The sequence below is a fragment of the Gambusia affinis genome, linkage group LG06 (genome assembly GCF_019740435.1).
Source record: "Gambusia affinis linkage group LG06, SWU_Gaff_1.0, whole genome shotgun sequence".
NCBI lineage: Eukaryota > Metazoa > Chordata > Actinopteri > Cyprinodontiformes > Poeciliidae > Gambusia > Gambusia affinis.
This window is the reverse complement of record NC_057873.1, coordinates 1,963,301-1,977,398: the sequence shown is the minus strand read 5'-3', so window position 1 is coordinate 1,977,398 and position 14,098 is coordinate 1,963,301. Positions and strand designations below refer to the sequence as shown.

At 49.5% G+C, this 14,098-nt stretch overlaps 1 protein-coding gene across 2 annotated transcripts in view; it reads left to right on the top strand.

The window, feature by feature from the left end:
- Positions 1-13,205, top strand: part of LOC122832818 (diacylglycerol kinase delta-like) — a 17,956-nt gene extending 4,751 nt beyond the window's left edge. For both annotated transcript variants that reach the window (XM_044119931.1, XM_044119932.1), the window contains 28 exons: positions 2,408-2,512; positions 2,587-2,719; positions 2,935-3,041; positions 3,130-3,255; positions 3,339-3,441; positions 3,525-3,687; positions 3,772-3,880; positions 4,294-4,433; positions 4,504-4,588; positions 4,686-4,780; positions 4,869-4,968; positions 5,636-5,936; positions 6,115-6,276; positions 6,355-6,483; positions 6,555-6,630; positions 6,699-6,809; positions 7,685-7,781; positions 7,854-7,961; positions 8,079-8,192; positions 8,264-8,398; positions 8,498-8,646; positions 8,789-8,894; positions 8,999-9,091; positions 9,480-9,599; positions 9,685-9,802; positions 9,912-10,042; positions 12,874-12,973; positions 13,064-13,205. In XM_044119931.1, coding sequence (XP_043975866.1) covers positions 2,408-2,512; positions 2,587-2,719; positions 2,935-3,041; positions 3,130-3,255; positions 3,339-3,441; positions 3,525-3,687; positions 3,772-3,880; positions 4,294-4,433; positions 4,504-4,588; positions 4,686-4,780; positions 4,869-4,968; positions 5,636-5,936; positions 6,115-6,276; positions 6,355-6,483; positions 6,555-6,630; positions 6,699-6,809; positions 7,685-7,781; positions 7,854-7,961; positions 8,079-8,192; positions 8,264-8,398; positions 8,498-8,646; positions 8,789-8,894; positions 8,999-9,091; positions 9,480-9,599; positions 9,685-9,802; positions 9,912-10,042; positions 12,874-12,963 — 3,306 coding nt within the window. In that variant the 3' untranslated portion in view covers positions 12,964-12,973; positions 13,064-13,205. The remainder of the gene's footprint in view (positions 1-2,407; positions 2,513-2,586; positions 2,720-2,934; positions 3,042-3,129; positions 3,256-3,338; positions 3,442-3,524; positions 3,688-3,771; positions 3,881-4,293; positions 4,434-4,503; positions 4,589-4,685; positions 4,781-4,868; positions 4,969-5,635; positions 5,937-6,114; positions 6,277-6,354; positions 6,484-6,554; positions 6,631-6,698; positions 6,810-7,684; positions 7,782-7,853; positions 7,962-8,078; positions 8,193-8,263; positions 8,399-8,497; positions 8,647-8,788; positions 8,895-8,998; positions 9,092-9,479; positions 9,600-9,684; positions 9,803-9,911; positions 10,043-12,873; positions 12,974-13,063) is intronic.
- The last annotated feature ends 893 nt before the right edge of the window (positions 13,206-14,098 follow it).

The following is a 14,098-nucleotide window of genomic DNA, read 5'->3' as shown; positions in this document are numbered from 1 at the left end:
GGTTCTGATCCGATCCGTTTGTTCAGCTTGTTTCTCTGTTCTGGTTCGCACTGATGATGATGATGATGATGATGATGATGATTATCAATCTTTAAAGCTCGGATGGGTCCGATTCTCCTGGTCCAAGTCAGACCCAACAACAATCAGACCCGACTGTAATCTCCTGCTGCAGGTCCGCTGGTACCAACCGGGACTCTGACTGGGTTTTCTGACTCGTTGTGTCCAGAATTCTCATCCCAGCTGTTTGGAGAACATTTTACCCAGTTGGAAGGTTCTTTATCCGAACGGGTCGGTCGGGTTGGACGGTTCCTGAACTGTAAACAGGAATCTGAGACTCTGGGTTCCTCAGAGGCCATCAGGTGGTTTAGAGGTTTGGGTCGATGTCTGGGCTGTCGGATCAGAACCAGAACCTCTGCAGCTGCGTTTTTATTTCAAATGTCTTTGTCGATATTCTGCGAATGTTGAAAAAATTACATTTTGTAATTTCAGTGAATGAGTTTGTCCAAGTCATTAAAATCACTTCCTGCTCGTCTTCATGTGACTCGTCTGATGCGATGAAACGAATTCGACTGACCGGCTCTTCCTACCAAAAAACCTTTTTCACGGTGGTTGTTTTTCCATTAAATTCCAGGAAATTAATTTTTTAAAATTCCAGTTTGTGCAGTAATGTGGTCACTGGAACTCAGTCCGGGCTTCGGGCCAGAACCGGCCTCTGGCTCTGACAGCATTCCTCAACAGTCTGACCGTGTTCAGGACTGAAATATTCCTGGAATTGTTGGGAAAATGTTGTTTTTGTGCTCCAAGCTGGAGCTGACGTCTGGTCAGATGGTGGTCAGAGATCCGTTTGACGGATCCGACCAGAACAGAACTGGTCTCCAGTTAGGCTGAACGGGTTTGGAAACAGTGAGGAAGATCCAGGAGAGGAGCGGCTCTCCTCAGGCATCAGGGAGCTGGATCAGCAGATTCTCCTTTTACTGGGTCTATTTCTGTCGCCGTGGGAACAGAGGCTTCATTGTTGAACATCTGACAGGAAGTGGATATCTACGTCACACACACACACACACACACACACACACACACACACACACACACACACACTCACATTCCTGCTGACTCAATTCCAGTGAGATAATCTGAATTAAAGTGGCGGTTTGTCTGAACACGGAGACTGGATTCATTTAGTTCCTGTGGATAATCTGAGATGTTCTGATGGCAGAAGGTCAGAGTGTTTATGGAGGTTCTGTGGAGCCGGTCAAGAGGTTGATGCTTCCTGAAAACAGGAAAAACAACAAATTTACTGTTTCCCGCTTGCAGGACAGACCGCATGGGAATGGAAACCCAAAACAGGATTCCCTCAAACAGTTTCACAACAGACTGTCAGCAAGGTCCCACTGAGGTCTGCAGAGTTCTTCATCAGCTCCTAGTGAGGTTGGACCAGTTTCCTAACAGACTGGAGGAGGTTTTTTAGTATGTTCATAAGGAGGGCCTGACGAGTCCCAGCTGGTCTTGGTGGTCTGTTAATGTGGTTTTGTTGAAGTCGTAATGAGGTCTTATTGAGGTTCTGCTGACGACTCGGTGAGACTAATGTCTCAGCCAGATCTAGAGAAACTCATCCATGCGTTTATCTTCAGTCGTATTGATTATTGTAACGGCGTCTTCACAGGTCTGTCCAATAAATCAATCAAACAGCTGCAGCTGATCCAGAATGCTGCTGCTGGAGTTCTGACTAAAACCAGGAAGATAGAGCACATAACACCAGTTTTAAAGTCTCTCCACTGGCTCCCTGTAGCTCAAAGAATAGACTTTAAAATACTGTTGTTAGTTTATAAATCACTGAATGGTTTTTCACCACAATACATTAAAGATTTGCTGCTGTTGTATAAACCTTCCAGAACCTCTCAGGTTCTGGTTCTGCTCTCCAGAACCAGAACCAAACGAGGAGAAGCAGCATTCAGCATCTATGCACCAAAAATCTGGAAAAACTTCCAGAAAACTGTAAAACAGCTGAAACACTGACTTCCTTTAAATCCCAACTAAAAACCCACTTGTTTAGAGTTTTATTTGAAACGTAATCAATTACAAATTTATTGACTGAATCTGACTTGATGTTGTTTTTATTGTTGATTCTATGTTGCGTTGTGTTTCTGTGTTTGATTTGATGTAAAGCACTTTGAAATGCCTTGATGCTGAAATGTGCTATACAAATAAAGTTTGATTTGATTTGATTTTGATCTGATAAAAGTCTGAATCGGGTCCCATTGAGGTCCTGATACGACCTTAATACAATCTGACCAGGCTGAGGCCACAGTTTCTGGTCTCACCTTCATCTCAGACACAATCAGATGATCTTTCTCCAGTTTGTATTCCAAACTCTGACCTGACCTTTGACCCCATACCCGTCCTCCAGGTGATCACCCCCTGCAGGCGCCTCATTCTGTGTGCTGACAACAGGAAGGAGATGGAGGAGTGGATGGCGGCGCTGCGCAGCGTCCAGAACCGGCAGAACTATGAGGTCAGACCGGCCTCCTCACAGCAGACTGCAGCTGAGTCCCAGTTTGTGCTGCTCACCGTGTCTCTGTCTCCCAGTCCACCCAGTACAGCATGGACCACTTCAGTGGGATGCACAACTGGTACGCCTGTTCCCACGCCAGACCGACGTACTGCAACGTGTGCAGGGAGGCGCTGTCAGGGGTCACGTCCCACGGCCTGTCCTGTGAAGGTACGGACACACAACTACACAATAAACACACAACTACACACAACGAGACACACCTGGACACACCTGGATACACCTGGATACACCTGGATACACCTACACACAACTACACACCAAACACAACGACTCAATAAATACCCAACTTCACACCACTAAGCAGCTGTTCAGATTCACCCTGATGCACTCTGTGTGTGTGTGTGTGTGTGTGTGTGCTGCAGTGTGTAAGTTTAAGGCTCATAAGCGTTGCGCGGTCCGAGCCACAAACAACTGTAAGTGGACAACTCTGGCTTCCATCGGGAAGGACATCATTGAGGACGAGGACGGGGTGAGACACCAAGAGACACACCTGATTCCTCTGATGCATGTGGTCAATGCCTGTCCTCTCACCTGTTCTCTCTCACCTGTGTCTCCAGGTGTCGATGCCTCATCAGTGGTTGGAGGGGAACCTTCCTGTCTCCGCTAAGTGTAGCGTCTGCGATAAGACATGCGGCAGCGTCCTCCGGCTGCAGGACTGGAGGTGTCTCTGGTGTAAAGCCATGGTTAGACACACACAGCTACACACTCGCCTGATCAGGTGTGCTGCCGTTAGATGCACTGAGCCTCAGGTGTGCTTTATCTGCAGGTGCACTCAGGCTGTAAGGAGCAGCTGTCGTCCAAGTGTCCTCTGGGTCAGTGCAAAGTGTCCGTCATTCCTCCAACAGCGCTCAACAGCATCGATTCTGACGGTGAGGAATGCAGCGCTGCCCTCCAGTGGTCTAATGTAGTTACTGCATGACTAAAACTGAACCGTCTGCTTGTCTGTCTCCAGGTTTCTGGAAGGCGTCCTGTCCTCCGTCCTGCACCAGTCCTCTGCTGGTTTTTGTCAACTCAAAAAGTGGAGACAATCAGGGCGTGAAGTTCCTGCGACGGTTCAAACAGCTGCTGAACCCGGCGCAGGTGTTTGACCTGATGAACGGAGGACCTCACCTGGGGTGAGACGCTGTCTGGCTCTGTCTCTACCAGCTTGTTTATTCAGGAGAATATGTAAGGAAACGATAAACCTGTGTCTCTGTCAGTCTGCGGCTGTTCCAGAAGTTCGACACCTTCAGGATCCTGGTTTGTGGAGGAGACGGCAGCGTTGGCTGGGTTCTGTCCGAGATCGACGCTCTGACGCTGCACAAACAGGTACCAAATGTGAGGTTGTCATGGGAACAGAGCTGCCTCCCATGTACTCAGGTGTACTGTATGTATCCTGTACGTGTCCTCTGACTGCACTGTCGGCAGACGGCTGAGACTGGCAACATTTCTCATGACAAATTCCTTCATGTTCCTCAATCCATGTGGATACTTGCAGGTTTGTTGAGAAAGTTGGGTGAATTGACCCGTTTCCTCTCCTCCACACAGCTGTTAATCTAAACCCAAGTGACCTTGCAACCGATTGTTAACGTCACGGTGTTGCATACAAACATTCTTCCTGCTGAGCAGACACTGACTACAGTCATAAAAATGAACCTTTCTGTCTGTTTGCCTGAGTGAGAGACTTTAGGGTGAAAAGGTTTTCGGAGCGTTGCGACTCTAAGGAGGTTCTCCTGTTTCAGTGTCAGATGGGTGTTCTTCCTCTCGGAACCGGGAATGACCTGGCTCGGGTTCTGGGCTGGGGCTCAGCCTGTGATGACGACACGCAGCTACCTCAGATACTGGAGAAACTGGAGAGAGCCAGCACCAAGATGCTGGACAGGTGAGGGCTGTGATGTCAGACAGGTGTGTGCTGCATGCCAGGGGAGCCATTAACTCTTCTTATTCTTCAGGTGGAGCATCATGGTCTATGAGACAAAGTTTCCACGGCAACACTCTGCCTCCACCGTCACGGAGGACTGCAGTGATGACTCGGAGGTACTGTGACATCACTTCCTAATTAGAATCACCTCTTACAGAACGAACACAGAGCGTCCTGAAGCAGGTTCTCTGAACAGCTGATGCTCTGATTCAGGTGCAGCAGATTCTGACCTACGAGGATTCTGTGGCTGCTCACCTGACCAAGATCCTGACCTCAGACCAGCACTCAGTCGTCATCTCCTCAGCCAAGTAGGGTCTTCTCTCCCCCGTAGTTCTTTAACCACCATCGGATCTCGTTCAGTTCTATAACCGACTGTGTTTGTGTGTTTGGACCCAGAGTTCTCTGTGAGACCGTCAAGGACTTTGTGGCTCGTGTTGGTAAAGCTTATGAGAAGAATACAGAGAATTTGGAGGAGTCTGAGGCTATGGCCAAGAAGGTACAAGTCTAAAGCCTCTTCCTCATTGGCAGTTCTTACTGTAGCTGGTAATGTTTGGTTTGGTTCCAGCCAAGTTACGTTTGTCTCCATTGGCAGTTTATTCCTCACTAAGTGGACGTGGACGTTGGCCGTTACGTCAGCAGAGCCTCAGTTCCCTGCAGGAGTCGTAGTCGACCCTCTGATGATGTCATTTAGCTGCTGTACCTTTTTTGTTCAGGCAGTTTCTCTGAAATCTCTCAATATCTCGGTTTCGTTCATTACTGGTTGCCCCGTCCAGTTCTTGTTTGTGCTTTTCTGCCACAATTGATTGGAAGCTTTGAATTTCAAGGTTTGACCAAGGAATCCTCAATTTCCTGTTCCTTTTCTCTCCAACTGCTGTGGACTCATTTTGGATTGGTTGAGATGTTGTTTGATGGACCAATCAGTAAGTGCAATCAGTCTGCTGGCATCAGATCACTTGTGAGCAACACCGGGTTGGTTGGGCTTCACCTCCCCTGAGGTGGTTTCAAAAATGGCAGAGGAACCTCTTCAGATCTGCAAATGGAGACAAATGTGGGCAGGGTGGACTGTGGACGCACCGGTCTAATCCACGCCTCTGGTGACCGGGCTTTGGTTCGGTTCTGTCTCAGTCCGTCATGGTATTTAGGTTGTCGTGTTTGTGCTGCAGTGCGGCGTTCTGAAGGAGAAACTGGACTCGCTGCTGAAGACTCTGAACGAGGAGTCGCAGGCCTTGACGGTGCTCCCCCCGGCTCCTCCGCCCACCATCGCTGAGGAACAGGAGGAGCTGGAGGTGGTCAGTCTGGCTCCTCTCCTTCATCCTGCTCCTCCTCCTCTCCCTCCCTGTTCGCCACGGGCCACACCGCCACCTTCAGCGGCAGCTGCCATTTTTAAACCTCGGGAGCAGCTGATGTTGAGAGCCAACAGTCTGAAGAAGGCGATCCGACAAATTATTGAGCACACAGAGAAAGGTAGGGCAGGACCTCCTGCTGAGCGTCTCCAGCTGGGGATTCGTCTGTTTCCAGGTGACTGAGGTGTGTGTCCAGCTGTGTGTCTGATGTGAATCCAGGTGTGTGTCCGGCTGTGTGTCCGGCTGTCACCTTCCTGTTTCCAGGTGTGATTGATTGTGTTTGTCTGTTTTTGTTGCAGCTGTGGACGAGCAGAACGCTCAGACCCAGCAGCACGTCTTCTCTGTGGGTCGTTCCGAGCAGCAGGTGGGTCTGGTTGAAGAAGAGGAGGAGGAAGACGGGGAGGAGGACAAGTCGTCCCTGCAGTCGTCTTTCAGCTCCAAACAGCGCAGCAGCCGCAGACGTGAGGACGGATATCTGAGGTCAGGTGAGGTTCATTCTGGACACGCAGAGGCTCACCTGTTTGTCTCTCTGCTCTCAGTCAGCAAGACGCCGTGTGAGAAACTGATCCATAAAGGCTGCCTGTTACCTGGCAGCTCCGCTTCACTTCCTGTCCATACAGGAAGTAGAGACAACATGCCTATGCTGAACACAAAGATCTTGTATCCAGGTAAGATGCTCCCCCACCTGCTTCCCCTGAATGAGTTCCTGTGAGGTTCTGGAGCTTCTTGTCTGTTTCAGGCACTTTGACCAGCAGCTCGGTCATCAGTCGGCTGCTGGTCAACGCCGACCCGTTCAGCTGCGACGCCGACAACATGTGAGGCCGCGACCGCGTACGTTTACCTTCAGCTCATCACGCGTGTAACAGCCGTGTTTCTGTTTCAGGGACTGCTACACGGAGAAGTGCGTCATGAACAACTACTTTGGCATCGGACTCGACGCCAAGATCACGCTGGACTTCAACAACAAGAGAGACGAGCATCCAGAGAAGTGCAGGTACAACGTCTTCATGCATACGGATACAGAAACAAACCTCTTTAATTCAGAACAAACTTTACCTTTATTACCTAAAAACAACTGTTGTATTTAAAGGAGACATGCTATGCAAAGTCTAATAACAGCCAGGCACCGCAGGACAAAAACAACGATGTGGGGAAAAACTGTCGGCTCTGGCACTTGCAGAGCACAAGCACAACGACAGGGAGGCGGAGAGACAGCGATATACTGTGGAAAAAAACCCGGCTCCCATTGTGGAGCCGGTTCCAATCGTTCACTTCAAAGAGCCGGCTGTTAGAGCCGGATTGTTCGCGACCTACACATCACTAATGCTCTTCTTCATTCAGTTTTTCTGTCACTGAGTGACTCCATTTTTTGTGAGAAACTTTAATATGCCCAAACTCGTATCTAGCGTTGAAAATAATAGTGACGTTCAATATGATTGAACTCGTCTTGGAAATAATCCTTCAACATCCTGTAATTAGCTTAGTGAGTTTGTTAGATAATGTTAGATAATCACCACCGAGGGCATTTGGATCATGTGTTCCAAACTGTTTATGTAATATTATTCAAAACACACATTATGGTTCTGTCCTAAAGGAGCTAACCGCTAACACACAGCGCTAACATTAACAAAAGGCCCGATGCTACAGCTAGCAAAACATGGCCAGGATGTCACATCAACACATCATAACTTCATGTCTAAAATAAAGTTTGTTGTTATTTTAATGTTAGTTGCAGCTTCGCTCTCAGCCGAGTCTGTTTGACCTTCAGACGAAACCTTTCGGTAAAACCATTTTGATTCTGGCGCAGGTTGCTGAAGCTTTGCGGTTTTAAACTGAATTCTTTCCCATGATATGATTCTGTCTCCTCAGGAGTCGCACAAAGAACTTGATGTGGTACGGAGTGTTGGGAACCAAAGAGCTGCTGCACAGAACCTACAAGAACCTGGAGCAGCGAGTCCTGCTGGAGGTCAGAACCGGCGCCGCGGTAAGCCGTGTGGCTGCGGCGCGTCACTCAGTGTGTCGTCTGTTTCTGCTGCAGTGTGACGGGCGGCCGATCCCCCTGCCCAGTCTGCAGGGCATCGCTGTGCTCAACATCCCCAGCTACGCCGGGGGAACCAACTTCTGGGGCGGGACCAAGGAGGACGATGTAAGAACTCTGTCCGTCTGCTCCGGTTCTCACTGGGTTTTAGTGGCTATAAAAGCAAACTGGGAGAACTGGAGTTTGAGGAGACCAGTGATGTCCCGGTGTCCGTTTGTCCCTCAGACCTTCACGGCGCCGTCCTTCGACGACAAGATCCTGGAGGTGGTCGCCGTGTTCGGCAGCATGCAGATGGCCGTGTCAAGGGTCATCAACCTGCAGCACCACCGCATCGCGCAGGTACCGGTCCAACTGTCTGCTGTCCCTCCCTGCCCCTGTCCTGTGTGTCTCACGGTGTCTCCGCTCCTCAGTGTCGGACAGTGAAGATCACCATCCTGGGGGACGAGGGCGTCCCGGTCCAGGTGGACGGGGAGGCCTGGATCCAGCCTCCCGGCTACGTTAAGATCATCCATAAGAACCGGACCCAGACCCTGACCAGAGACCGGGTGAGTCCCTCTGCTGGTCGTCTGTACCCTGGTACTGGTACTGGTACTGGTTCTGGTTCTGGCCCAGCTGGATTCTCAGAGCGTCTCTGTGTCCTGCAGGCGTTTGAAAGCACCCTGAAGTCCTGGGAGGACAAGCAGAAATGTGAGTTTCCTCAGCCGTCGCTGCCGCCGCAGCCAGAGACGGTTTCTGAGGACGAGGCGCTGCTGGTCAGCGAGTTCGGTCAGGCTGCAGGAGCCCTCATCCACAGGTACGTCCTCCACGTCCTCCATGTCCTCCATGTCCTCCATGTCCTCCACGTCCTCCATGTCCTCCACGTCCTCCACGTCCTCCTTGTCCTCCATGTCCTCCTGCGTCGGTCCGGACGCTGACGCCGTCTCTTCTGGTTCCAGTATCCGGGAGGTGGCCCAGTTCCACCACAGCATGGAGCAGGAACTGGCCCATGCCGTCAACGCCAGCTCCAAGGCCATGGACGTGGTCTACGCCAAGAGCCCCGAGGTGCGTCCGCCGCCACGCTGGACCCGTCCGTCAGCTGGACCAGAACATCTCTCCCGCCCCGCCGGAGTTCTGCTGGACTGACCAGAACCTTCTGTGTGTTTCAGGCTCTCAGCTGCAGCTCCGTGGTCCACATGGTGAGCGACGTCAAAGCTCTGCTCAGCGAGACGGAACTGCTCCTGGCCGGAAAGATGTCCATGGTAGCCGATTCCTATCACTTGGTTCTGTTCTGGTTCTGTACTGCCTGAACTGAAATAAGATCAGCCGGGTCTTAGGGAGAACCGGACCCTGCTGTCCAGGTTTTAGACTGTTGGACGAATATTTGGGTGTCGGACACATCTTTAGACGTCCGTGTCTGTACCATGAACGGACATTTGGACGGGATGTTTGGACTTTGAACAGGTGGTAGCTGTTGGGCTGCTGGGGTCCGGTTCCCTCTGTGACCCGGTTGACGTTGTAGTAGAATCACCAGAACTGATTTCTTTGTTCTGATGGCTTTGACTTTGATTGTAGCTCCAGGTTCTGACCGTGGTTCTGTTGTTCTGACCGTGGTTCTGTTGTTCTGACTGTGGTTCTGTGTCTGTGCAGCAGTTGGACCCGCCTCAGCAGGACCAGCTGAACGCCGCTTTGGGTTCTGTGGCCCAGGAGCTCCGCCGGCTGTCGGATGTCGCCTGGTTGTGTCCCGTTATCGACCCGTCGGACCAGGAGGTAAACCTCTTCCATTCTGGAGAACATGTGACCGGGTTCTGTTTCAGTTTGGACCGACTCAGGATTCGGGTCTGTCTCTGTCCAGGGTCCTCTGGCGGACTTCTCCAAACGGAGTCAAAGTGGGAAATTTCGTCTTGTCTCAAAGTTCAAGAAGGACAAAAACAACAAGAACAAAGAGATGTGCGCCACCTTGTCCCTGCCAGGTGAGCTCAGAACCCGTCCAGTCTGTCCACAGGGTCCGGTACCACAGAACCACAGCATAAAGGTGGCTGTCTCTTCCTGTCTGTCTGAACCACTTTCTGGGTGTCTTAGTTCACCAGTGGGGAACCGAGGAGGTTGGGGCCTGGCTGGACTTCCTGTGTCTGTCTGAGTATAAGGACATATTTAGTGGCCACGATGTCCGAGGAGCCGAGCTGATCCACCTGGAGAGGAGAGACCTGAAGGTGAGGACACACAGAGGGACACAGATTACACACTAGATTCATGTTTCTATGTTGGACGGCTGGTTGGATGTTGGTCAGATGTTGGATGGATGTTTGGTTGGATGTCAGATGGATGTTTGGATGGATTTTTCGTTGGATGATGTTGGGCATCCATCCGATGTGCCCAACATCGGATGGATGTTGGGCACATGTTTGGTTGGATGTTAGTCGGATGTTGGATGGATGTTTGGTTGAGTGTTTGGTTGGATGTCGGTTGGATGTTTGGTCAGAAGTTGGTTGGATGTTTGGTTGGATGTCGGATGGATGTTTGGTTGAGTGTTTGGTTGGATGTTTGGTTGGATGTCGGTTGGATGTTTGGTTGGATGTCGGTTGGATGTTTGGTTGGATGTCGGTTGGATGTTTAGTGGAATGTTTGGTTGGATGTTTGGTGGAATGTTTGAATGGATGTTTGGTCAGAAGTTGGTTGGATGTTTGGTTGGATGTCGGTTGGATGTCAGTTGGATGTTTGGTTGAATGTCAGATGGATGTTTGGTGGAATGTTTGGTTGGATGTCGGTTGGATGTTTAGTGGAATGTTTGGTTGGATGTTTGGTTGAATGTCAGATGGATGTCGGTTGGATGTTTGGTTGGATGTCAGTTGGATGTTTGGTGGAATGTTTGGTTGGATAAATGTTTGGTTGGATGTCGGTTGGATGTTTGGTTGAGTGTTTGGTTGGATGTTTGGTTGAATGTCAGATGGATGTTTGGTTGGATGTCGGTTGGATGTTTGGTTGGATGTCGGTTGGATGTTTGGTTGGATGTCGGTTGGATGTTTAGTGGAATGTTTGGTTGGATGTTTGGTGGAATGTTTGAATGGATGTTTGGTCAGAAGTTGGTTGGATGTTTGGTTGGATGTCGGTTGGATGTCAGTTGGATGTTTGGTTGAATGTCAGATGGATGTTTGGTTGGATGTCGGTTGGATGTTTAGTGGAATGTTTGGTTGGATGTTTGGTTGAATGTCAGATGGATGTCGGTTGGATGTTTGGTTGGATGTCGGTTGGATGTTTGGTGGAATGTTTGGTTGAATGTTTGGTTGGATAAATGTTTGGTTGGATGTCGGTTGGATGTTTGGTTGAGTGTTTGGTTGGATGTTTGGTTGGATGTCGGTTGGATGTTTGGTTGGATGTCGGTTGGATGTTTGGTGGAATGTTTGAATGGATGTTTGGTCAGAAGTTGGTTGGATGTTTGGTTGGATGTCGGTTGGATGTCAGTTGGATGTTTGGTTGAATGTCAGATGGATGTTTAGTGGAATGTTTGGTTGGATGTCGGTTGGATGTTTAGTGGAATGTTTGGTTGGATGTCGGTTGGATGTTTGGTGGAATGTTTGGTTGAATGTTTGGTTGGATAAATGTTTGGTTGGATGTCGGTTGGATGTTTGGTTGAGTGTTTGGTTGGATGTTTGGTTGGATGTCGGTTGGATGTTTGGTTGGATGTCGGTTGGATGTTTGGTGGAATGTTTGAATGGATGTTTGGTCAGAAGTTGATTGGATGTTTGGTTGAATGTCAGATGGATGTCGGTTGGATGTTTGGTTGGATGTCGGTTGGATGTTTGGTGGAATGTTTGGTTGAATGTTTGGTTGGATAAATGTTTGGTTGGATGTCGGTTGGATGTTTGGTTGAGTGTTTGGTTGGATGTCGGTTGGATGTCAGTTGGATGTTTGGTTGAATGTCAGATGGATGTTTGGTGGAATGTTTGGTTGGATGTCGGTTGGATGTTTAGTGGAATGTTTGGTTGGATGTTTGGTTGAATGTCAGATGGATGTCGGTTGGATGTTTGGTTGGATGTAAGTTGGATGTTTGGTGGAATGTTTGGTTGGATGTTTGGTTGAATGTCAGATGGATGTCGGTTGGATGTTTGGTTGGATGTAAGTTGGATGTTTGGTGGAATGTTTGGTTGAATGTTTGGTTGGATAAATGTTTGGTTGGATGTCGGTTGGATGTTTGGTTGGATGTAAGTTGGATGTTTAGTGGAATGTTTGGTTGGATGTTTGGTTGAATGTCAGATGGATGTCGGTTGGATGTCGGTTGGATGTTTGGTTGATTGTTTGGTTGGATGTTTGGTTGGATGTCGGTTGGATGTTTGGTTGGATGTCGGTTGGATGTTTGGTTGGATGTCGGTTGGATGTTTAGTGGAATGTTTGGTTGGATGTTTGGTGGAATGTTTGAATGGATGTTTGGTCGGATGTTTGGTTGGATGTCGGTTGGATGTCAGTTGGATGTTTGGTTGAATGTCAGATGGATGTTTGGTGGAATGTTTGGTTGGATGTCGGTTGGATGTTTAGTGGAATGTTTGGTTGGATGTTTGGTTGAATGTCAGATGGATGTCGGTTGGAGGTTTGGTTGGATGTCGGTTGGATGTTTGGTTGAGTGTTTGGTTGGATGTTTGGTTGAATGTCAGATGGATGTCGGTTGGATGTTTGGTTGGATAAATGTTTGGTTGGATGTTTGGTTGAGTGTTTGGTTGGATGTCGGTTGGATGTTTGGTTGAGTGTTTGGTTGGATGTTTGGTTGAATGTCAGATGGATGTCGGTTGGATGTTTGGTTGGATGTCGGTTGGATGTTTGGTTGAGTGTTTGGTTGGATGTTTGGTTGAATGTCAGATGGATGTCGGTTGGATGTTTGGTTGGATAAATGTTTGGTTGGATGTTTGGTTGAGTGTTTGGTTGAGTGTTTGGTTGGATGTCGGTTGGATGTTTGGTTGGATGTCGGTTGGATGTCGGACATGTCCCAGGACGTGTGTGGGACGGTCTGAAGGTCCGTTGGGTCTCAGTCCGTCCCGCCGTCCGTCTCCAGGACCTCGGAGTGACCAAGGTCGGACACATGAAGCGGATCCTGCAGGGCGTCAAGGAGCTGACGAGGAGCAGCAGCGCCAGCGAGGCCTAGCCGCCTGCAGGTCGGTTCTGAAGGTCCATTTGGACCCGATGTCCTTCGCTCCGGTTCTAGTCCCACTTCGGTGTAACTCGGTTCTTGTTGTGTTGCTTAGGAACCGCCGTCCGCTGTCCTCCTACCTCTGCTGCCTTTCTCCACCCCGTCCAGCCAGAATCCACCGGACCCGACCGGGACCAGAACCAAAACCGGCCTTCAGAAACACCGGGCAGAAACTTTTGCAGGAACCCAGTTCCGACCCGGAGAAAGAACCAATCAGATGATCCATGAGTGCCTTCCCTCTCCAACCAGAACCAAGGAGTCCAATCAAAGATTCAGAACCAGAACCAGAACCATCAGATGGGTCCGGATCAGAACCATCTCGGACTCTCTGAACGTTTCAACGGGCCTCTTCCTGGAGGCGACACCAGGTTCCGATAAGTCGGAACCAACTGGACCTCAGGTCCGGTTGCGACGATGCATTTGGATCTTGACACCTTCAGGTACTGATCAGAACCGGATCTCCTATGCTCCGAACAGAACCACAGACTGGTTCTGAGTTCTGATGACAGTGAGATTCCTCTCAGACTGGATCAGAACTCTGACCGGGTTCTGGTAGAACCAGGACAGCAAGGTCCGGCAGCAGCTCTGTGAGCTGGTTTCTGGGTCAGAGTGAGCCAGAACCGAACCACTGACCTATTAGGTGAATATGGTGAGCCATATGTTTGTTTTTTTTAAAACAGAACCTCCTCAGGTTTGACGTTTTGGACCAGAACCTAGCAGAACCCTTTAAAGAAAATCAAACCTTTAATGTCCCAAACACCAGAACCAGAACCAGAAAGCTGTGGCTATGGTTCTGGATGGACTAAACCAGTTTACAGGATTCACACCACATGTGGTTCTGATGAAACCCGGTCAGAACCCGATCCAACATTTCAGTCTCATCAACGGTTTTGGGTCCAAAATGTTTTATTTTGAAACTACAACGACTCATCAGATTGAAGCAGAACCCTAACGGGTTCTGAATAGTTCAGAACCGCCCTGCTGGATCTGATTGGTCAGATTTCAGGAAGACCCGCCCCCTGAAGGCCTGCAAGGCTCCAGCAGGGGGCGACCAATCACAGACTGAACCTTTCTGATCAATCTGGTGGAG